At 39.2% G+C, this 24,786-nt stretch overlaps 2 protein-coding genes across 2 annotated transcripts in view; both read right to left on the bottom strand.

The window, feature by feature from the left end:
- LOC149547925 (aminoaldehyde dehydrogenase 2, peroxisomal-like) overlaps positions 1-24,786 on the bottom strand; it is a 231,743-nt gene that overhangs the window by 95,980 nt on the left and 110,977 nt on the right. The gene's annotated exons all lie outside the window — the stretch shown is intronic.
- On the bottom strand, positions 13,390-21,584 carry LOC149547927 (uncharacterized). The gene is made up of 4 exons (XM_089793649.1): positions 20,715-21,584; positions 20,303-20,608; positions 15,739-15,986; positions 13,390-13,612 (listed from the first exon to the last, which is right to left on the bottom strand). Exons 1-4 carry the CDS (start codon positions 21,420-21,422, stop codon positions 13,390-13,392), a joined length of 1,485 nt encoding a protein of 494 aa, XP_089649775.1. The 5' UTR covers positions 21,423-21,584.

The raw sequence follows: 24,786 nt of genomic DNA, 5'->3' as shown, positions 1-24,786 counted from the left end.
TAATCGTTTTGCTCTTCAACAGGTTATAGAAAACATTTTTGGAAATTTAACGTAAATTTGTCCAAGTATGCTAAATTTCATCCCCAATGAATGACTTGGAAAGTCAATGCATAGTAGTCAAATATCCTCATATGCAAATCACTATTATGCTCCTGTATACACATCAAGATGACTATATATATTTTTATAGAGCTATAAGTTGTAAATTTATATAACTATTAGTTATGAATTGATGATTGTGAGTTTATAGATAAGTTTATAATATACAACATTTAATTTATTTGAACTGGTTTTGTAAATTCATAATACTACATAATACAGATTTATAATACTATTATACTATATATTAATACTCAAGTAGTATAATATTGTATATTAATTATTTATTAATATATCTATAAAAATTATATATTTTCAGATGTTCAATAGAAGTGTTGATTTATTGCCAAGTTTTTTGCTGAGCTTTTGGCAATTCCAAAAATTTTCAAAAGAATTGAGCTAGCCGAGATATTGCTGAAACCGAGTTTTTCAACTATGGGTCTAACTATCCAATATAGCATAAAGCCAACATAATCAAAACATTAATCTCACAATTTAGTATTGAACTCCAATAGACAAATTTAAAGATCAAAAAACCATTTTTCAAGTTGGACAAAGAGATTCTTTAGATCAAAGTTGAAAATCTTGGACTTGGGGATAACTTGGTTGGTCCAATTTTTTTGAAAAACTTGGACTTACCAAGAACTCGGACAAAAAAAAGGTAATAAATCGAAATTTTTATCGAACATTTCAGAATACATAACAAAAAGCTACATATTGTTAAATGTATAGAATTGGTGACCAATTTCCATTCTATATATAAATCAAATTAGATATCATTGACGTATACATTAGTGATAATAACATAGTTGCACGGGTACACATACACAGACCCCTAGGATACGTACCGGGTATCGGGACACGTTTCCCATACTGGGTACTCCCTGGGGTACATACCCTACAGGGAAAACCACCACATCAGCACTTGTTAATTTTTTTGGAGGCAAAACTATAAAAAAATTTCCATGTTGGATTTTTGTTTGTGTAACAGCTTGTTTATGAAGCATAATTTAACATGTAATCAGTTTGAAACTTTAATACAACATTGTCAATTGATTAACACTGAACAACAAACTGCTAAACTTTATCGCTATCCAGGTTAGAAGTTTGATATTTATCATTTGCAATATGTTGTTAAATGATTTATGATCTTCTTGTTAATATTTAAAGTCTTCCTTCTTTGTTATGCATTGAAATTCAAAATATATAGAATTTCTGACTTTTTGATTTTCATATAGCATATATATGCTTTCGAACATATTGCAAATTTAAAACTGAAACAGTGAAAACTTACACATCTGCAAACATATCACTGTTCTTGAAAGCTCTAAATGTCATGACTCATATTTTCAGGTTTTCTATAAAATATTAAAATTATAATTTAAAAAATTGGCATACCCATACCCCCGTCCCCTGTTTTGGAAAATTGTCATACCAGTACCTGTGTCCGTACTCTCATCCCCATGAAACTATGGATAATAACTTTAACTAACTTCAAGAACCTTAATCGTACTATTAAATACATATTCTCAGTAAACCATAATTTGACTAAATACATATTGTCAATTATATAATTACTCTTGATATAATTATTATAATTATTGAAATGAATATTATTATTGCCAACCATATTTATATTATCAACATTGAATTAATTTATTACTTTTAATAAATTATTCTATTAGTTCAATATTACTATTATTAATTTATTACTATTAAGAGTAGTATCAGTGCACTTAATTTTAACATTAAAATTCATAATAATAATAATTACTCTTACCAATTTTCTTCATATTTAACTCTCTTCATAATCTGGTCAACAAATTCTCTTCTGCGCACAGTAAATTTTGTGTACCTCCTGGACATGAAAATGGTGCCCTATCTCAGCCAGATGCATCCAATATAGCATTCAATCACATGTGTTAAGTCATGTATGATTGTCATCATGTGCAGGGAAAACAATGGGCAAAACACCTAAACTTCATGATATAATAGACTGCAAATACCTAAAAGCATTTTGTGTTTCCATTTCTTTTATCTCCGCCGCATTTTGACTGTTTTTTTACCACACAATTTTTTGAACTAATAATTGCAGTGATTTTTTCTAAAAATCATCCCCAATATTTTTGGCAATATACTTGGCGCGAAGAATGGCTCATGATATCTCGCGCTTTTAGCAATATACCAGCGATTTTTTCAACCATGCTTTAGATACTATGTGTTACATTTTAGGCAAATAGCAGCACCAACCTAATTCCCATTTAATTTTCTTTATTAGTCAGATGATAATTTTAAACCATGCAACTGAACAACACTCAGCAGACCCAATTTTGACTTAAACTGAATTATTGGCAAAAACTCAGCAAAGCTTGGAAAGTTTTTTTAAAATACTTCAATTCATTAAAAAACGTATGCTTCATGTAAAATGAAATTAACAAAACATATGAAACAAGTTTCACATATGTTGGGTAAGTGTTTTCAATTAGATTTGACTAAAAAGCAACAATATCTCATCAACATGCAAACACATTAGCAAATAATATGATACAAGTCCCATGATCATTAAAAAAAATTACAATTCCATGCAACTTACAAATTTATAAGTTTCTTTAAGAGCCAGCCCCCTTATTTTTTGGCTGCTTTAATATTAAAAACAATTTATAATTTTCTTCAATCAGTTCCAACTCCACCGTTGAACAAAAAGGCAATGACTCCTTAGAACATCATCATCTCCCACCACAATGTCATCCAATCCATCTACTATTATTACATCCTCCTTTGGTTGCATCTTAGATGACTCTTGTATTCTGTAAACATGGGATCTTCGTGCTAGAGAGACCAATCATTACAAGGAACAATGTCATCCAAGGCAATCATGTCACAATTAGTTGATCACTCCACCTTTTTTAAGTGAATCTGAAGACTATATTGCAAAGACAATGAGATCAATGAAATGATTTTGCATCAGTTTGTTACACTTCTTTGTGTGAATAGCATCAAATAAGCTTGAGTCATGCTCACATCTCAATGTGCTAAAAGGTTGCGACAAGTTCGTAAGTAAACAATAATGACACACATTAAGCATTTGAATTTTGAAGTGAAGCAAAGTGAAGACTAAAATTTGTTACGTGATGCTTGGGTAATTCTCCCTTGCATAGCTGGTGGTAAAAAGAAGAGCCTCCCTTCTACATGTTTTTATCTCTAGATTCTCTACAACCCTCCAAAAATTTATTTCCTGATGTACTACTCCAACATCATCCTCTTGATCCATGTTGTGAGGCTCTTCGGATTCCTCCTAGGCTTCATCCTTGTTTGACCTTCTGGCTACTGGTATTTGGGAGTCCTCCCTCCTCTCCATCCCCCATCACACTTCTCCCTCCCCCCCTTAGCCCCGCTAGCCGAAAATCCTGCCCCATGAACTAATGGTATGACGACGACTGTAAATCTCCCACTGCTCTCTGCGTGCATCCTTTGTCGCTCACTCCCCCTCCTATACCTAGTCTTGTTCCTTGTACCACCATCTTCTTCATTACAAGAAGCAGTCGTTCATGGCGTTGCAATGTAGATCCCTTTGTGGCACACTCGCTCGTGACCCAAAAACCTTCTGACATACTCTATTCCCCAACCACCCTCCCCCACCCTCACCTTGGACTGGAACTCTCTAGTGTCCCATGCCTCCACTCTCCATGATATCCCTGGCCAACTACACGTCCACCCTACCCCCCTCCCCCACTGCCATCTTTTCACTCTCTTCACTGTTTGTGAAGTCATCAGATTCATGAGATGTAGTATAGTTGCCAATGAAGAGGGATTTCAAGCAAAGATTTTTAAGCTCAACATCCCCATCTTGAGCTCCTTTCTTTCGGTACTCTTCAACAGAGTGGTTTGCACTGAGTTTCGTGATTTATGGTCGAAACATGTGATTTATCGAATCTATAAATCCGAGTTGGTTTCGAACCCCGACAACTATAGGACCATTATGATTGGGCATACCTTTGCCTAGCTTTATGCCACAATCTTGAATACCATTCTTTCGGGACAGCTTGACAGGAGACAGTGTCGTGCTAGAGGACAAGTTGGGTTTCGTACCAACTTCCAGACTATGGATCACATTTTGACACTACGAGCTATCATTAAGGAAACTTGGCATCATACTGTGAAAGTCTATTGTTGTTTCACAGACTTTCGTAAGGCCTTTGACTCTGTTCCTCAGGGGGTCCTTTCCTAGAGGCTCAGAGACATTGACATTTCTAATATTCTTTTGACAGCAATTATGAGAGTGTGGTCGGCAAATTCAGGACTCCAAAGGGCTTTTCCAATCTGATTCAGAGCACCATTGCGGTGAAGCAGGGCTATTGTAACATCCAGTTTTTCTGGGTCTTAATTAACAACTAAAACACTCATAGAATACAGTTATTACTTCAATTTCATAGGAATAGACAATTCTATCAGTCATGTTCATGTGAATGAGATTTACCATTAAAATCAATTAGAGAAAATTTCTTAACTAAGAACTTAAAACACCATTAATGAATTTACCATAGAAATTAAAATCCACATAACGTGAAATTTGAACCAATAAATCATTGTAAGAAGGCTTTTGCAATCACCTAGATTAGTCCACAAATACCGCTATAACAAAATCATATAACGACTACCATCCAATGCTGCTATATCAAAATTAAATGATGATTATTATTAAAAACCACTATATAAAATTAGGGCACCACAAACCATTGTATCAATTAGGGCATTGATTACCATTGGATCATTTAGGGCTTCAGATACCATTGTATCACTTAGGGCTTTAATTACCATTGGATCATTTAGAGTATCATATACTAGTGTGTCAATTAGGGCTTCAAATGCCACTGTATCAATTAGGGCTCCAGATATCATTGTATCATTCCTTTCCTTCCGATTGCTTAACTGTGGCAATAACTCTAGATTAGAAACTATGCTCATATTCGATGTTCATATAAATGAAAAACAATCCATAAATCTATCTCTCGCATCTAGGTGTAAAATAATTGTAATGATGAAATAACTCAATTAATCTTACCTTCCTGCATATACATCATAAAAGTGATAATACCTATTTTAGATTACGGTAAAAACAGGTTTTGAAGGGACCCCGAAACCCTTTCACATCCTCAAAAAAGGAAAAGACGAGCCATCCAACATGAAAGAGCCCATAAACCTACTGAAAAGTATCATCAAAATCAGGTTTTACAGGGACCTAAAACCACTAAAAAAGTCCAGATAGAATACCCAGGTTTTACAAGGACCTGGAACCTACAGAACAAGATAAAAACTAAAAACCAGAAAACAGGACCAGACATAGGAACCAGAAGCACCAGCCAGCAAACAGGACCTGCACAAGAACCAACCAGAGAAGAAAACCCAGGAAACTATTGCAATTCCGTGATCATCTTCACAACCTCCTTACCAATCTTAGCCGTGTCCTGGATGGAGTTAGCAACCGAGGAAGCAGCAGCAATCAAACCTTTTTTCCTTGAACTCTATCTTGTCCTCTTGCTTGAGCCCTCTGAAGAAATGGTTCCTTCATTGACTCTTTTACCCAACGTTGCCGCAGCAGCACATATGCTAGAGGTAACTTGCTCGATTTTTGTTCCACTTTCCCTGATGAGCAGTCTAAGATTTTGCTCATAATCCTTAAGTTTTTTTGGGATATCTCCCATTTGCACCTCCATGTGTTGAGTATTAGCCCGGTCAGCCTCCTGGTTATGTTGCAAGGTATCCATTTTCTTCTTCAAACCCATTATTTCATTATATAACCAAGAATTGACTTGAAGGAAGGAGTCAGCTTTTTGTTTAGCGGAGTGAAGGAAGGAGAGATTGATTTCCCTCACCGGGGAGTCACTTGCATCATCAACAGTGGTGTGTGGAACAGGGTCATCTTTATCAATATGAATCCCCCCATCCAACGGCTCCCCATCACCAGGCTCCGCATGAATATGATGGCTCTGGCCCTCCTTATCATGATCCTCAGTCTCCTTAAGAGGAGTGGAAGCTTTCCCCATGTTTTCCTCCTCACTCAGAATGGCTAAATCATCATTTTCTTTCTCTTTATCACCTCCCTCAAATACGATATGAGTATCCTCATTTTCAGACTTGCTCTGTTCCGAATTCACCTCCGTAGTATCTTCCTCTCTCCCATCCTCATTATTGTCTTTCGAGTCCGGGTGACCGTCCAAGTTAGAGCTAAACTCCCCAGCATCCGTCTCCTCCTCTTCCTCAAGGGCATCCTTATCAGAGCCATCAATGCTCTCCACCTCAGTTTCCTCTTCCTCAATTTGTCTTTGAGAACTGGAGGGATTCAGTTTAGCCTTAATTTTCTTTTTAACATTCTCATCCATTTTTCCTTTAACAAGATTAGGACTCTTATGCTTACCAGTGTACGGGGACGAAGCAATGGACTTATTTTTACAAAAACCCTCAATGAGTAAGATCAAACCTTCATGTAATATGGGTCAAGACTGTTTCTTTTTATGGGCATTCAAACTTTGGAGCAAAGAAAACTGCAAATAAAAAGGGAAGGAAATTTTGTCCTTGTACCTGAAATGGTTAAGGAAGACAAAGTGGAATTTGTGCACCCTTTTATTTCTTCCATCAAGGATGAAATACTCACGAATACAACCAAGCACATCACGCCAAATACCTTTTATCTGTTGCACATCAAAGAAGTCGCCATTCTTTTCCAATTGCAACTCCTCTCCTTTCGTCTTCGGAAATTTTTTCTAGGCCGCATTGGATATACTAGTCTGCTTCGAAAACTTTATTCCTTTCATGGGAAGACCAATGAATTCCTCAGTCAGCTTAACAGACACACCATGTAGGGTAACTTTGTCGTCCACCCAATTTTTGAAGAAGGCGGTGATAATACCTGTTTCTAACAAACAATTGGATGTATAGCTTATCTTTGTCTGTTGTACATCTGACAACTTAGGGAGAGGTGAAACATTGTCAGGGGCTTAACCACCCAACCTCGATCCATAACTTATTCCCCACACAATCTCCAACGAGAAAGGCCCTCCCTACCTGGAATAGACAAGGAAAATCTTGTCATCCATTGAGCATCTTGGTATCTATCATACCACTCAACTTGACAGCAGGAGAATACAATGACCATGCATGAGCTATTAAATGTTTCTTTTAAAAATGTTAGACATTGTTATGTCATAACTGATACTGTTTCTTGTTATTGCAGATTCCTTTCTCTCGCCTCTTCACCCTTTTCTTTGGCTAAACAATCGGGTGAGTCCTAGGTGTTGGAACTCTCAGAGCAACCCGCTCTTACAATTTATTCAAGAAGATTACACACTTCTAACATTTCACAATCTGTGATTACATGATTATGTTCTTTAAAGATTTCAGAATTGATTGTTTTATTTCTAATTTCCAGTGGCATAATGATTTATGGATCCATACTTTGGTTACTTGGTTATCACTTGTCATGCACAAGGCCAAATTAAAGAAGTTCAATTTGTAAATTCAAACAAGATATCAACTAGATATCATCATGATAAATGCTAGAACTGCTGCAATCTACTCTATGCATAGATACGCTGCTTAGTATGCTTATCACAACTGTGACCAAAAGGTTGTGTTCTTGAGACGATTTTGGAAAATATCGTTGGATAGTATATTTCATTCCAGACTTTAATGCAATTGGAAAAACGTTTCCATAAGATCTATATCTAATTTATTATGATAGTTAAAAGAAAAGGACTGTTAACAAAGGACATGAAATATGCAGCAAAACTTATATTGTAGCTTTGAAATAAATCTGGAAAAGAAAGAATCTTGTGAGCCTCACTGGCTGTTATAAAATGATATAGCATGACTTGATGAGTATTTGATATTGTTCTGATTAACTTGAACTCAAATTTGTCCTCTCCAGTTATGTTGAGATGTTACTTGCATAGCATAATCATATCAACTGGATCACAGCAAACTCCGTGTCCCCTGCAATCTCACAGAGAAACTCTCTATTCCACTTCTTTAATGAACCCCAGTTTGCTAATGCATTACTAATAAGTACTAGTCTGTTGGGTTCCTTAAAAGTAGATATATATTCATATAAGAAAGTTTATCTCTTCTCTCAATATTATCGACCTCTAACCACTCTTTCTTCATCTCTAAATTCGCACACAGCCAACTTTGCAACAGTAATCTAAATAGAAATTACTGACCTTGAAGTGGGACACCAGGGCTGCTGGAGACGAAGATAAGGGGGATGCGTTGCAATGTATGTTGACTTCCACAATCCTTGGAAAGAGAACTTACCTTTCATTTGATGGAGGACGAGTGCCCTCCATAAGGATTCCTGATTTCAAAAAAATGTAGAAGGCTTTGCTTATAGTGAAAGATGGCACAAATCTTTGGCATCAAGAAAACCCAAAATATCCATTACGGTTTCATCACTGAATAGACTGAGACTACCCAAGCTCACATCTCTAGCATTGTGATTGCCACTTACATTGAAAAGAAGATTGCCCAATGGTTGTACTCCATAGTTACTTCTTCCCTCTTGCAGATGAAGATTGGAATGCAGGCTTCTACTTGGTTTCCTTTTCTTCCTTCTACTTTCAGTTCGGGAGCTTCAAATGTTTTTCCGATCATGATTACCATTCATTGTTTCCACAGCCGCTCGTCTTTGGTTTATGCAATCAGAAAACAAAACATTTGCTTTCTCCCTTCAATCTTCAGTATTCGAGAGCTCGGACTCCTTTCCACATAAAAAGGAAACAGCTGTGACTTCTTGGCTCCCATGGATTTAAAGATTATTTACCCATTCAAATTCCAAGTATTAAATCGATTGGAAAAAAAGAGGGAAAAGAAAATAAAAAGGTTGGAAGAGAAGTTGGAAAGATTATAATTCGAATATTATTATTATAATATATACTTGCATACATTCATGTAAGTATATCAATGGGGTGACATTATTACATTAAGTTATTATAATATAATGGTACTATTTCATTTTTATATTTATACGCACATATTTAAATATTTATTATAATAATAATATGATGAAAAATCAATTAAAATCCCTTGAGGTACGTTTATATTTTAACTCAATTATTTATGTTTCTCAAATTATTTATTTAAATAACTCATGTGGGTCCCATAGATTTATCTTGTTTCAAGTTGCTAGGTCCTCAACCCATTTGCCCAGTGATGGTGATGCTCCTGTGCCTAATTCTTTTCTGACAATGCTTCCACCCCTTCAACGTGTTTCCTGAACAGAAATTCTCCGTAATTAAATCATCTTATCATAACAAGTTATAAATAATCATAACAGTTAACCATCTTCTCAATTCCATGAATTCGTGATAAATGATCAACTAACTTGTTATCTTCACTTGAAATTATAACGACTAACCATTTACCATTTCGCAAGATTATAACGAATTAAACTGTCAACTAACTTCATGTGAACCTCAACGGCTATATTTTAAATTAGTTCAAAAATTGGGACATAACAGCTGCTCTCTCTCCCCCACTCTATTCAGTATCTACATTGATGAGCTTGAGGCCTTTCTCAGGGAGGCTTCGCTCCTCGGTGGTGGTTGCTACTTGCACCAAGTTTTGGTCTCCATTCTTCTCTTTGCTGATGATGTGGTTCTTTTAGCCTCCTCTCCTGGAGCTCATTGATGTGTTGGCCTCCTTCTGTGACCAAGGGCAGATCGTTGTGAACCTAAGTAAGACTCGGGTTATGATCTTCAACTATCTAAAGATCTCACACCTTCACTTTAGCTTCCAAGGTTAGGTGATCGAGATCGTCTCCCCATACACTTATCTCAGGGTCAAGTTCTCTGGTCCCCACTTTAGCATGAGGCTTGCCAACCTGCCTAGGGTTGCTAAGGGCATAGTTCCCTCACCCTTCTGGAGAGACAGTGCTTCCGGCATCACTTTTAGTACACTGAGTCCAAGTTATCTCTCTTGGACTCATTGGTTAGACCGACAGTTTTATATGGTTCTGAGGTTTAAGAGCCCTCTCTTCTTGATCTAGATTGGGCTTTGGTCGAGTGGGTCCAGACCCTTCTCCTCCGTCAAATTATCAGATGTTATTGGTATACCCTGCTAGGTATCATTTTAGTTGAGTTGGACACTCAGCCTTTCAGACTTAGCACCATCTTCCATTTCATTTGGTTTCTTCACTACCTCAAGGGCTTTGCAGACCCCATGGATGGTCGCCACAAATACTCCTACCTCGCATACTTGCTCCTCCATCTATATTGCCAGCTCTGATTTGTCGACCAAGGCTCGTTGCTAGTATACCTAGGCCACTGCCCTTTTAGCTCAATCGGGATTGATATTGATTGTCTCATGCCTTACCAATTCTCTTTGGACGCCCTGGTCCATCTCCTCCCTTCGCAGTAGGAGTTGAATGGGCATGTCAAACTTGATATATATAAACAGTACATCACCACAACCTGGATTAATCCTCTTGGGGTCTACGCTCGCAAATGGCCTTCTATTTTGAGCACTTTTCGGAGATTGGTGACAAGATTATTGTTCGTCCCTACTACTTGAGCAAGCGCTAGAGTCACACCCTTTGCATCTCTCTGGGGTCTTTTAGAGTCGGCTCTCACCCGCTTCGATGCTAGACAGATCACCATCTAACCAAAGATGACTAGATTTGCTGCCTTTGTCCCTTGTAAGAGATTGAGACTGAGATCCATTTCATCTTTCGGTACCCCATATACTATGAGATCAAAGGCAGGTTCCACTATTTATTTAGAAATTGAAGATCCCTTTCGACCTTTTTTCAATTCCTCCAACCAGCGGTGTTTGGCACTTTACGTCCAGGAGACTTTGCAACTCCACAACCACACTCTACAGCTCATGTTCACTCAGAGCTAGGCCTCAGATCTGCTCATCACCTCTTTTTCCCCCCGCCCATGTCCCCCTCCAAGGGCATGAAGCGGTCGTTAGCTACACCAGTCTTTGCCCATACCAGATTTGTTAGGCCTCGTAGTGGTTTCACCAAACAGTGGCACTTATATCCAACAGTACCTAGAGACGAGCCCTAACCCTTGGTCTCCCTAGGCCTTATCCTTCAGTGTTGAGATTCTTTTTACCGAGAAAGGATATTTAATCCTTCTCTTGTCTATTGTTGTTCACTTCCTTTGCTTTCTTGTTCGCTCTACTCAGACACCGTTTGGTACTCCTGCTGGTTGTTATGTTATATTGTTGTATCTTCCAGTCCCTAGGACCCTTTGATGGTACCTTGTTGGACATTAATATCATTATCTTATCTTATCTTATCAAAAGCTTCCCATTAATCCTAAATTCTTCTATGTAATGAAACTTGGGGTTAGGTTAGTAGGCCACTAAGGTTGGTGGAGTTAATTGTTCTACCTTTCATCAACAATGTTGCTAATGGGTTTGAATTTTCTTTATCTTCCCTATAATACTTTTATATACCTTCCTTAGCCTTGTCCATGACCTCATACAAGCACCCATTGGGTTTCTATCACAATCAATCAAACACAAAACCCTAACTAAAGACATTGACACCTACAAACTGATTAATGTTAAACTGAAAATTAGAATTTTAAAAATTAAAAAATATCTAACAATCACAAGATAGAAAAAACCAAAGGATACATTATAAAACTCAAATAAAATTTTATAGCCAGATTCATGATCTCATTAGCTTTCTTCACAAATAAATCATTAAAACTTGTCTTTGCAACCGCCTCTTCATCCATCTTCTCCAGATTAAAAGAATCCGCCCTTTTCTGGCACAAAAACATCTTCATTAAAGGCATTCATTAATCATAAATACTCTAGAAGGTGATGAAACTAGCCATAAACTATGGTACCTATTTACACAAATGCCTTTCAACTGGTGTGCTCTTTGAAGACCCCAACTAATCCTAACTCCGAAATTGCATCACAAATCTCATAAATCACAGCACTGTTGGTTTGTTAAACACTTGACTGCCAAAACAATCAGAATTTCTTCACAGAATATGCGGGGACATTATTTCAACCAGTTAACTGATCTTTTCGTGCTTCTAGGAATGATCCCTTTGTTTACATTGTTATGCATGTTCAGTCTGCAAAATTCGCATTAACTTAAAGTAAGTTTTAGTCCTTGACATTAGCACAGAGATCATAATGCAACATGATAACAGAAATTTGCACATTCAATAACATTTTAACCAGTAGCACCAAATATGAGCATGCAATTATTAAGCACAATCATAAACATGCCATTTAACTGTTTCCAACAGAAAATATAAGAGCCCAGAATTTATACCGAATCATCTGATTTATTGAAACTTAGCAATACTAATTTTATAGCACTAGAAGTCGCTAAGAACAGTTAACAGTTGAAGAATTCAACTTTCATTGCATACCCGGCACAAGAATCAGTGGTTCTGTTGAGATTCTCCTCACATTGAGCATGTATTAAAACATCTCCAGCAAATACAGTTCCACCATTTCTGTAGTGTAAATCACAAAGCCTGGCAATCCTCCACGCTAGAGAAACATTCCTTGCTCAAGATGAACACACAACTATTTATTTTTTTCTAGACTCTGCAAATACTGTTAATCTCCACCATAGACCCAACTGCTAATAAATGCCCAGCTATGCTAATGCAAATCCATCAACAACTGGATCTCATGCGATGGGGATGAACACCCCACATCTCACAGTCTGATCAAATGTACTAATTCAGGAAACCGTTGAAGTATTGCCTGTGTAATTTCTTCACCAAAATTGAGTCACAGCAAGGAGAAGACTACCTGTACTCACATAGTGCAGCCGGATATCATTTCACACCTAGTACATGTTCTATGTGGCAGGAGATATAGATGGTTCCACAGCTTCCTAGTAGACATTTCCGGATTTTCAAACAACCAATGAGAGAGAAGGATTAAAATGAAGATTTTAGCTTTCCCCAAATTCCTTAATTTATATTATTCACCAATTACAAAAGCCAACAAATATTTAATCCTTGACCATAGAGAAGAGCCACTAAGGGTTTAGTATCCACAGTGCCAAATATTTGACTAAATAATAAATTTGTCCATAATTTTCTCATTGCAACAATAGAGCTCCAATCATTAACAAATAATGTTTCAATGTATTTCCCAGCACCTTTATACTGCAAATCCATCTCCAAATATTTCATAAAGTTGTCCTTCATTTATGCCCCATTGAAAAATCTGGATGATATCTCCAAGTCCATTTAGAGCAGGTCTTTCACTGCTGAAGATGTTGAATTTCCGGTTTCCAACCTGAGTCTATAAATCTGCAAAACTACTCAGAAATATTCTAGGATACTGATGCCTTGCTGGAGACGGGGGAGGCGGAAGTGGAGGTGGACGGGCATGCAGAGGTGTGAGGAAGCCCTGCGAATGCCGTCCGGATGCCATCCACAAGCATCCTGATGCAGATGGAAGCCTGTTACAGGCTTTTGGATGCATCTGGATGCCTTTGGATGGCATCCGCAGAGCATCTGGACACCTCCACAGGAAACAAACAAAAAAAACACTTTTTAAACTATTTTAAACATGTGCCATTTTGGGTTATAATATCATTTTTTTCAAACCCTAAAATGACCCTAATAGAGGCCTTGAAAGCATTCAACCAGCACTTCGTTTGCAGCTGGGTTTGCTCTTCTCATTTGGCTTCCATTTTGGCATTTTGAAGGCAACTTGATTATTTTCGAAGAAGAACGATCATAGGGCGAGAGTTGGCTTCCAAGTTCATTAAAACACTAAGTGGTAAGCATTTTATCCCATTCTTGAGTGTTTCAATGAATTTTTTAGAGACTTTGATGAATTTTTCAAGTTTGTGAAGAATTTTTTCAAGTTTTTTCATTTTATTTTTTAAAAAAGAAATTGAGAAACAAGTTTAGGTATCTATTTGAATGGTGTACCATTATTTTTTACTTGTATGCTTGATATTCATAGTTTTTTTTTTAATTTAAATTTATTTAATTTCTTATTATAGAAAGAAACTACATTGTATTGTGCAAGAATGGCTTGTTTACCGTAGTGGTAAAGAAATCAACGCATACAAACAATGGAATATAATAGCAAAATAATATTCGCAATAGTAGATGATTAATTTACAATGATCCCAGACGAGATATAAATACTATCTGCCGAACCTTCCCGAAAGAGTCCGTCGGCCAAAAACATTATGTCCGCTACAAACTATTTACCCGTCGGCTATAAAATACAAAACACCGACGACAATCATTGCGTCGGCTACAAAAACACCGCCGGAACCATCCAGTCGACTGACACCATCCCCCCAAAAAGAAAAGTCATCTCCAGACGACAATTACAAAATATCTGAGACAAATTAATAAACAAAATATATTATCAGAGTGACTACAACAAGAAAAATCTGCTTTTGTCACATCACTTCCACATTCATCCCGTTACATCTGGGGCCTCTGCTAACACAATACTGTCTCCTCAAGCTGACCTTGATAGCCACCCGTGCTGCTTTTTCTGCTTCCAACACTGGGTCCACTGAGCTAAGTGTCGCTGCACTGCCTCCTGGATGACCCAATCCTCCCGAGCTCTCTATGCATCCACCAAGACAGCCTCTCAACCAACACCTACTGCCAATGCCGCGTGCTTCTGGTACACAAACGCTCTACAATAGCTTCAAGTCTTCTCAACTGGTCAGACTCCCACGACTGATATCCGCAACGACTGGGGGTCCAAGGGGCAACGCCCCCGGCGGGGTCGAGGGGCAGCGCCCTCGCAAGGTCCTGGGGCAGCACCCCTCGCCGCCAAGACCAAATTAGCACTTCGAAACCCACACAAAACTGCACAGAACACACCATTTCTGCCATTTTCTACCAACTCCACACTCTTTCTAGCAACCACTGATGCGTTCCCTTCTCTTTGGCACCATCTGTAACTCATTCTGAACAACTTGAATCTGTCGTCATTTTTTATTTTTTATTTTTACTGCTTCCTCTACAATCTGCCATAAATCCCTCTGCACACAGCAATTCTTCTCCTTCCCTACACAGATTCCATCTTGGCTCCTGCAATTTTACTATGCTGTCGCTAAACTCAAAAGCGCCCAAACTAAATATGCCATATTTTTCCCACTCCTCACAAAACCCTGAGCTTCTCCTTCTGGCAAAACAAGCACTCTTCTTTATGTCTTTGTTTCCCCGCGGCGAAATCTGGCTGGAGGAGGGAATGGAGTCTGGCGGAAATGTTTTTTACCCGCGGCCTTTCTGGCGGAGGAACTTAGAAGTTTTATGCCCGCTCCCTTTCACGCCCGCGAGCCTTTGTCTTCTCTAGCAAATAGGCTGTTGCCCGCGGGACTTTTTCACCCGCAGACAGACTCTACCCGCGGGGCTTTTTCCACCCGCGGACAGACTCTGCCCACGGGGTCCTCTTTCCACCCGCGGACAGACTCTGCCCACGGGACTTTTTTCACCCGCGGAGAGACTCTGTCCGCGGGGTCTTTTTTTCTTTCTTTTTTTTCTTTTTTTTTGTTTTTTTTTTCCAATTTTTTTATTTTTTTTAATTTCTCTTCTTTTTTTTTTGACAAAAATAAAATAAAATTAAAAGACAGCACCTCAATTTTGCCTCCAAGCGTCGCCATTCTGCAACGATGACGACAAGGGAATCATCTGATCATTCTGTGACGATGATGGCATCTTCTTGGCATAGTAGGATTCGTTGACTGCGTGAGGTACCTCTTGCCCGTCCAATGTTCCCAACTTTACCACTCGATTGTCACCGACCTCCCGGATTTGATATGGTCCAAGCCATCTGGCCTTAAACTTTTCCACTTTGATTTCATTCCGACCGTCGTATGCCTTACGTCTGTTCTGTGCCACCTCCGTTGCCCACTGTTCCTGCGATTGTCGCGCAACTGGATTATTTCCTTGCTGTCGATCCCCTTCCACTAATTTTATGCTGCGGTGTAACCTTTTCTTTCCGCGTAGTCCATTCACCATGTACCGGACAATGGGATCTTTCATTTTTCTGTGTTCAGACTATGTTCTTCCCCTCAGCTTCAACCATGGCAGCTTTTCCTTCTTCCGCTTCCCTGCATTCCTCCGCACATTCATTTTCCTGTGTTTTGTCACGTTCGTCGACCATTAACATATTGCAACTCGGAAACAGTTCGTAGTCTTCTATCTGCCAGTAGAATAGGCCATTCATCGAGTCCAGGTCGTCGTCATTCGATCCTCCGTCAAGTCTCAATACTCCTTCGTCTGGTTCCATTCTCCTCTTTCCTTCGTCGTCACTTTCGCCGTCACTTTCTGAATCTGACGATGCTACCTCCTCACCGACTATTTGTGTATGTAGGTCAATTGTGAATCTTCTACCTCTGCGCTCCATTGATAGGGTATTTCGTTTCCAATCATGTTTTACTTTTGCTTGCACCAACTAATCCCGTCCCAGAATAGCATCATATCCTTTTCTTTTCAATGGAATGACCACAAAATCCAATAAAAATGGTTGCGTACCAATGGTTACCGGTTGCGCCCTCAAGATTCCCAACGGTTTGATTCCGTGCTGGTCCGCCGTGAACAACTGGAATGTAGGTGGCCACAGCGTCCGCTTCCCCAACTTCTTCCAGGTATCCTCCGGTAAGACATTCACGCTGGACCCTCCGTCAATAATTGTCTCTGTCAAAACATTTCCCAAAATCCCCATCTCGACGACCGCCAGATGCCATCCGGAGGTGAGTGCCAGCAGCATTGGGTCCGTTGTCGTCACTTCCCTACTGTCCCTTCCTGTGTCCTCCTTTGCTTTTGAAAACGGTGTATGATTCAGAATGGCCGTCCGTAACTGGGGCATTGTGAGAAGGAGGTCACTTATCTTTACCGATATCTCCGTTTGTAAGATCTGTTGTACAATGTTTTGTTCTGCGAAGTTCTTTGCCAAGGTGCCGGTGATGTCCTTCAACTGAGATGTCCTTGCAGACAATGCCTTTCCAATTTCCGCCTGCATTTCCCCCAATTTTCTTTTTTCCTCTACTTGCCTCCGTGTAATTGCCAGAACCTCCTCTACATCTGTGCCGACAGTGATCAAGTTTACTCCAGACTTTGGACACTTGGAATCTTTGTGATTGTCGGGTCCGCACCATCTGCATAATAATTTCGATGTGTTTGCCGCTGTACAATCCTGCGCAAAATGACCCCACAAATTACATGCTCGGCATTGAACGATTGGCCTTCCGTTTGCATCATACTGAGTTCGACTTCGGCTCCCATTATTATTGTTATTGTTTGCATTGTTGTTATTTTGCCCTCTGCTATTATTCATGTACCCTCCGGATGTGGCACCATCAATGTTTGCATTTCCATTACTGCCCGACGGGGAAGCCTGCTGCGTAAGAAGCACCTGCAGAGATCCTCTTGTCTTCATGTTAAAAGGACAGTCCTTTGTCAAATGGCCCATGATCTGACAGATATCACAAAATTGGTTCTTTGGACACGATCCTTTAGTATGACCGTTGGTCTTACACTCTGTGCACCACAGTTCACTGCCTTTTGGCTCCTTCTGCATGTTTTTAAACTCCTTCATCATGCGAACCATATCCTTCTGTAGGGCACAAACCTTCTTGCTGCTACCTTCGTCATCGCTGCTATCATCTCCGGCAGGCTCGTCGTCATCAAAATCAGAGGAGCTAGTTTTCTTCTTCTTTGTCTTCTGTTCACTTTCAAGATCCAGTGCTCTGTTATATGCGTCCACATATGACGACGGTGGCACAATTTTCATTTTCCTCCGCAACTTCGATCGTAGGCCGTCCACTAACCATCTTTTCTGCAATCCGTTCGCCGGCCTGGTTTCCATTTTGTTTATTAAGTCTTTTAATCTCCTGGCATAGACACGGACAGTTTCGTGCTTCCCCTGCTTGGTATTGAAAATTTCCGCTATGATTTCATTATCATCCCGCAAGAGTTTAAACTCTGCCAAGAACTCCTTTTTTAATGTTATCCCAGGTATTCAGCTTTTGTGGATCCGTATCCGAAAACCAGTCAATCGCCACACCCCGTAGGGTTGCCAGAAATTGCCTAACCCATTCGTTGGCATCTGTGATTCCATTTGCCCACCAGATCGTCTCACATGTCTTACAATGTCGGATGGAGTCGGCGGTACCATCACCTTCAAACTTCGGCAGCTTTTCTTTGGGTCCCGCCATCACAACACTGGAGGTCTGCACTGTCACACCGGCGGTCTGCACTCCCACACCGGCGGTCTGCACTCCCACACTGATGGACTGCTCTCCCGCACCGGTGAACTGCACTCCCACACCGGCAGATTGCTCTCCCACACCGGAGTTGTCGACAGCTGCGAACCTTGGTGAAGAAGAAGGATCTTCTGAAGTTGTTTCCCGCGGAAGTCTATCCCGAACGAAGAGGTCACTCCACGCTCGTGCTCCCTCGACACTGCGAGCCGTGCGAGTTGATGCTCTTCCGTTTGAATTTTCTTCCCTCGGCGAACACAATTTCAAGAACTCATCCCATGCTTCTTCCACCAATTCCACCCGCTGCCGAGTCTCCTCCAACAATTCCTCCGCACTCCTGTTTCCGTCGGCAAGCTTTTGGAATCTCCTTCGGCGGTCTGCCTGCTGTGCCAGAATTAAATGTTCTTGTGCAGTACGGATTTCATCTTTTCCCTTCGCCTTATTTTGATCCTTGTTAAGCTGATTTGGTATTAATCTTCATTCCTCCCACCTTCCAGATTCATAAGGCAACAGCGCCAAATGTTTACCGTAGTGGTAAAGAAATCAACGCATACAGACAATGGAATATAATAGCTGAAAAAAATTCGCAATAGTAGATGATTAATTTACAATGATCCCAAACGAGATATAAATACTATCTACCGAACCTTCTCGAAGGAGTCCGTCGGCGAAAAACATTATGTCCACTACAAACTATTTACCCGTCGGCTATAAAATACAAAACACTGACGACAATCATTCCGTCGGCTACAGAATACAAAACACCGACGACAATCATTCCGTCGGCTACAGGAACACCGCCGAAACCATCCAGTCGGCTGACATATTGTCGTCGGCTACAGGAACACCGCCGAAACCATCCAGTCGGCTGACATAGCTGCCACCGGTACTTAGAGTTCAGGGGGAGGACAAGGTCAGAGTTCAGTGGCAGGGCAAGGAGGGGATAATTTCAAAATTGGTTTAGGGTCTCCTCTATGGAGACATACAACAGGAATATCACAGGTTGCAGGTGATGGTTCCTACATTTGGAGTTGTAATTACTATCAAAGTAACAAAAGAAAGCCTTCCAATAGCTCTTATTCTTGGGTAAAACTTCATTTCATGGGCCCTGCCAGTAAAGGTTTTAGAACGTGCAAAGGTGTAGATGGGAAGGCGTTGTCTAATGCACAGATAACTTTGTTTGTAAAAGAACAAGAGGCTGCCAATCATTTCTAAAGAAAAGTTTATATTCCCCCTTTTCCATAGTCCAATATAGGAAAAAAGCATCTTGGCCAGGTGCTCTAATAAGATAGAGGCTTGTAAGAAGTGTAGTTTAGCAGTACCTGTTGGAATGACGTAAAGCTTGTCCCTGGGGATAAGGTAATTGTCGATTGGATGGAGAATTGACTGGTTTTTCAGAGATTTTAATCTTTGGAAATTTTTGTCCACATATTTTGTGTTGTGTTCCAAAGGAGGACAGTTTCTGACCTAAGTTGCCGGTTCGTGGTTCGGTTCCAGGTTCGGGTTCGAGAACCGGTTCGCTGGTTTGACGAAATTTTGGAAAGGGGTTTGGGTTCGTTAGTACAAAAACATGTAAAAAAATTTTTAAAAAAAAAAATATATATATATATATATATATATACATTTTTATGAAGCATGAGTTAAAATTAGAATGTAGCATAGTACCATAAACACATTTAAAACTTTAAAACAGCATAAACAATAACATATCAATGTCTCATAGTGAGCATACCATCATATAGTAACATAATTCAATCAACTTCAACATCAAAGATGAAAGATTCAAAACATTTAAAATATCAAGTTCAAGTGTCATTGTTTCACGTTCAATGTTTAACAGTAACTAATAGAATGAAAATCTATTAAAATTCTGAATTTCTAGTTCTAAGTTCTTCATTCTTCATCTTCATCTTCTTCATATTCATCTTCTTCTTCTTCATCTTCTTCTTCATCTCCTCCTTCTTCGCCTACGCTATTACTTGCACCAAGGCCAATGGGATCAGCAGCAAAATCAACAATGTTATTGGCATCAAAGTTATCAAAATTATCAATTGTAAGCGCAGCAGTGGAAGCATCCAAGTTCGCAATCTCTACATCTACATCCCACTTCTTTGTCTCCCCTTCTTTGTATTCTTGACTCTTGTGTGAAAGAAGGCGCAAGTTGTTATGCACAAATACCAGGTTCTCGGCTTTTTTTGATTGCAACCTATTGCGCTTCACCGAGTGGATGAAAGAATAGGTGCTCCAATTTCTTTCTGATGCAGAAGAACTAGCAACCTATAAAGACAACATAGGGTAGGCAATTAAAAAGGAATTAATTCAATCTTATTAAAAAATTCTTTTGAAGATAAAGTGAGCTAATTTAAAAAAAAACAAAACTTACTTGTGATATAACTTTGATTGCAAGGGGCTGCAATGTTCGGAATTTTTGGCCATGGAGGTACCACCAACCATGAGCATGCTTCTTGAACCGATGACGAAGAGCATCATTACTTAGACCTGTAGCATTGACAAATGCTATGAACTCATCCATGATTACATCTCTTATATCATCATCAGGAAATATTCTTCTAAATGCTGCCTGGTACCCGTCAGACACTTCCATATCTCTGTATGGTGGCAACCTTCCTAGTAGATCACAATATTGTGAGCTATAGTATTTGGGGGTCAAGGCATAGGCAAGCAAATGTAATGGAGTGGTCATTTTGTTCCATCTTTCATCAATAATTTTTTGCACTTGTTTGAAAAAGGTCTCTTGCGGATCTTGCTCCTGCTCATTTATAACTTGCCTGATCTTCTCAATCATTGAGTCTATGCCATCATAGATCTCTCCAAGGCAAGGCCTATCCATGCCAGTGTACCTAAGCATGCTCATAATGGGCTCGGTGATCTTAAGGAGATATTCCACACGTTCCCACCATGAGTCAGCCAATAGCCTATCCTTTATTTTGTTTGCCCTTTCAATGTTCTTTTGCTTCCATACACCCCAATTGTTGCTGATTACCATACCTTGAAGTGCATCTTTCACTTGCACAAGTCGTCTTAAGACGATTATATGTGATGCAAAACGGGTCTCAGCAACCTGTGACATAAATTAGAGCAAAAAACAACTATTAGATACATATTTTAGAAAACTAAGAAAAGTATACACATTGGCAATTGCACAAGTAAAATATGAAAAATCAGAAATTGTCAAATATTAAAAATTAAATTACTAATTTGAGTTCAAGTTCATTTACCTTCAATAGCTCCAATTTTGAGTAGTTCCTGAAAAAAGATTGAGTCATGTGGTGGTTTGTGACAAACATTTGTATGTCCTCAGCCTCTTCATACACTGTTTTGATCCACTCAATTTGGTTCCCAATCTTTTGTAGCATAAGATTGAGTGAATGCACTGCACAAGGTGTCCAAAAGATATGTGGATATCGTAATTCAACAAACAAACCTGCTGCTCTACAATTTTTTGCGTTGTCCGTTATGACTTGGACAACGTTTCTTGCACCCACTTGTTCAATGGCCTCAATTAAGATATCAACAATAAATGGCCCATCTTTTACTTTGCCCTCACAATCCACCGCTTTCAGAAACATTGCCCCTTTAGGGGACACCGCAAGGACATTGATCAAGGGACGGTTCCTAGAATCCTTCCAGCCATCTGAAACAATTGTCACCCCTGTCTCAACCCATGAGTCCCTTATGGGCTTCAATTGATTTTCAACCCGTTGGACCTCATCATCCAACAAGGTGGTGCGCACTTTCTCATAACCGGGGCCACAATACCCTTTTGGAGCTTCATTGGCACCCCTCAACATGTCCTTCCAAAACGGAGAGCGGACAACATTAAAAGACAACCCATTTGCATAGAGGCATCTTCCCACCTTAATGTCAGCAATATCCCAGGCCTTGTTTTGAAAATAAGTTTCTATTGGCCCCTTTCTTTTGTGTACAATGGGGACAGATTCAGTGTCAGTGTCCATTGTAGTATTGAAGAAGGGATGGTCTTGTACAATAACATCTAAGGGGGACTGCATTCCCTTAGCTTTTTTACTTTTATTGCTACTACTACCGAGTTCTATTGCCCTGTGTCCTTCTCTCTCTTCTGCTGCCTCATGCTCTTCAATATATTTTAACACGGTGTGATTTGGTATAGGGACACCATTTTTGCCAGGGCATTTCTTGACTCCTCTTCCAGTATAACCACATAGATGGCCTACCACATGATAATAAGAACTATTTCTTTCTACATCACATCCTTGACATCTCCAACAGAATGCACCACCTCCTGGAATGGGTTTTATAATGTCTACATACTTCCATAGAGGAGAATCAGAATTGGTTTCCATTCTTTGTTCGGTGTTGCCTATTGATGAAGAGGTAGATGACATTACTTTCGAACCTTTCCCTATGGCAATAAAATTATAAATTACTAATTAGATATATGTTCATAATCTATATGCAAGAAAATGACGAATTTTGAAATAATGGAAAAGATTCAAGAACTTAGAACATATGAAGATTGAAAGAGAAATGAAAAAAAATTGGAAAAACTAGAACAAAACAATAGTAAATGGAATAAGATCTTACCTCTTGGTCCTTTTCCAGCCATTGCAAGTTTGCAAATGTGTATAAATGATGCACAAACACTTCAAGAACACCAACAAGTCAATCTTCAAACTCCTCCTTGCACAACCGGATGCTTGCTCAAAAACTTATGTGCTCTCCTTCAAGGCAAAACAACCTATTTAGAAACAACAAATGACTATGAGAGAGCAAAAAACCAATTCATAACACCTTTTTAGGGTACGTGGACCCCAAAAATTATAAAAAAATGCAAATAAATAACTTTATTTCCACGTCCGTGGGCGGGTTCTTGTCTGGGTTCGAACCTGGTTCGATTTTCCCAGCCTGGTCCGCCCGGGTTCGAACCAAGATTCGAAAATCGAACCCTGGGCGAACCTTGGTCGAACCGGACCAGAATCTCGAACCGGTTCGAACCAGTTCAAGGTCCGGAGGGGGGGGAGGGGTACCCATGTAACTTAGTTTCTGACTGAAGGATCTAGTTTGGTATCAAATCTCTGATGAGGATTTTATGTTTAGTTTTTGGGATCATGCGAAATACCAGTACAGATTCTTTGGACTTGAAATTTTAGTGTATTCCGAATCAAGGTCAGGGGCTCTATTTAATAGGACAAAGGCTTTTGGATCTTCAAATGCCCTGCAATTTATGGCTTTCTTCGAGTTTGGTTGTTTATGCAGAACAGAATCTAGAGAAGATCAATGCCAGTGCATCTTCATGACTGGGGATGATAATTCGAGGAGGGCCTTGTGCATGATTTTATAGGTAGTTCAGGGGGAAACCAGCAGCATGATGGGAAATTTGAACGAATTGGGAAAGCTGTATTGTGTTTTGTTTTCTGATGAGTCCCCTTTTCCTTCTGCTGCAGCTTGGAGAATTTTGAGCTTCTGTAGGGGAATTGTATTGTTGTGAGAATTTTATTTAAGTTGGGTTTGGGTGGGGTGTTTGGTGTGCAGGATAGATAGTTGGTATCTTCTTTGTATTAGAATATTGTTTTAGAAGCTTAAAATATATAAATCTTTGGTAGAGGGATCTGCCCCCACAAAGGTAGAAGCTTAATCTTAAAGAAAAACATCAATTTGAATACAATACAAATCATGAATAAACATTAAAAAATGGCATTTCAAAATGCTTGCAAAAACTTCAGACTTCAAAACAAAACCATGAGCTTCAATCACCTAGAATCACCACAAGAGACATCAAAGCAATATGATCATGTCTTGTCTAAAAGCCGTGTCCCCTACTTTCTCCAAACTAGCCAATTACTCATCCCAAGTTTTGATTTGGAACTCAACAGAACTCACCCAAGAATAAATGGGCATGTTTCTCAAAAAAGTATTTATCTTGTGCTTAGTGAGTTTTAGAACTATGGTACAAACAATAATCAAATAGCATAGCCCTAACATATTTTCAATCCTCCTAGGTGTCACTTTTTTATTTCTGTTACTTTTACTGTTTACATCTCTTGGCATCCCAACATTACATTGTTTGTTGTTGAGACCTTTCTTTTGATTCCTTATTTAAAAGTCCTTAGCTAGATATGCCATGGATGTCACAGCTGTTTTATTTTACTATTGCAGTCTCTTGCAATAACTGTAGCTATATTTAGACTTTACTGAAAGTTATAATTCATGTGCAGATAAATTATTTATTACGTGGGTTAATTGTCTTGATGTTATGTAACATCATCCTACTTTTTTAAAACCTTTACTTTGGGCCTCAGGCAGAGTCAAAACCACAAGCAGTTGAATTAAAAACAAACACTTAACTCTTCAACCGATATTTAAAACTAGATTCCCAAATATCTCTTTACCTTCAACAATTCATGAACACCAATTATTTTCTCTTCTTTCATCCCCTTTATATGTTTAGTAGGGCA

The sequence above is a fragment of the Cupressus sempervirens genome, chromosome 7 (genome assembly GCF_028749045.1).
Source record: "Cupressus sempervirens isolate cs-2001-9-10 chromosome 7, ASM2874904v1, whole genome shotgun sequence".
In the NCBI taxonomy this organism is placed as follows: Eukaryota; Viridiplantae; Streptophyta; class Pinopsida; order Cupressales; family Cupressaceae; genus Cupressus; species Cupressus sempervirens.
Note: the sequence above shows the minus strand (reverse complement) of the source record. Positions and strands in the feature narration are given on the sequence as shown.

Bases quoted from the DNA above. Each gene is read 5' to 3' on its own strand.
- LOC149547927 (XM_089793649.1), bottom strand. From the start codon at position 21,422: ATGTCACAGGTTGCTGAGACCCGTTTTGCATCACATATAATCGTCTTA. The intron at 15,987-20,302 runs GTAGGCGAAGAA...CGACAATCGCAG, and splicing joins GCCTTGGTGCAAGTAATAGC to GAACAGTGGGCAACGGAGGT. The intron at 13,613-15,738 runs GTTGCAGAATGG...TTTCCTGTGGAG, and splicing joins ATGATTCCCTTGTCGTCATC to GTGTCCAGATGCTCTGCGGA.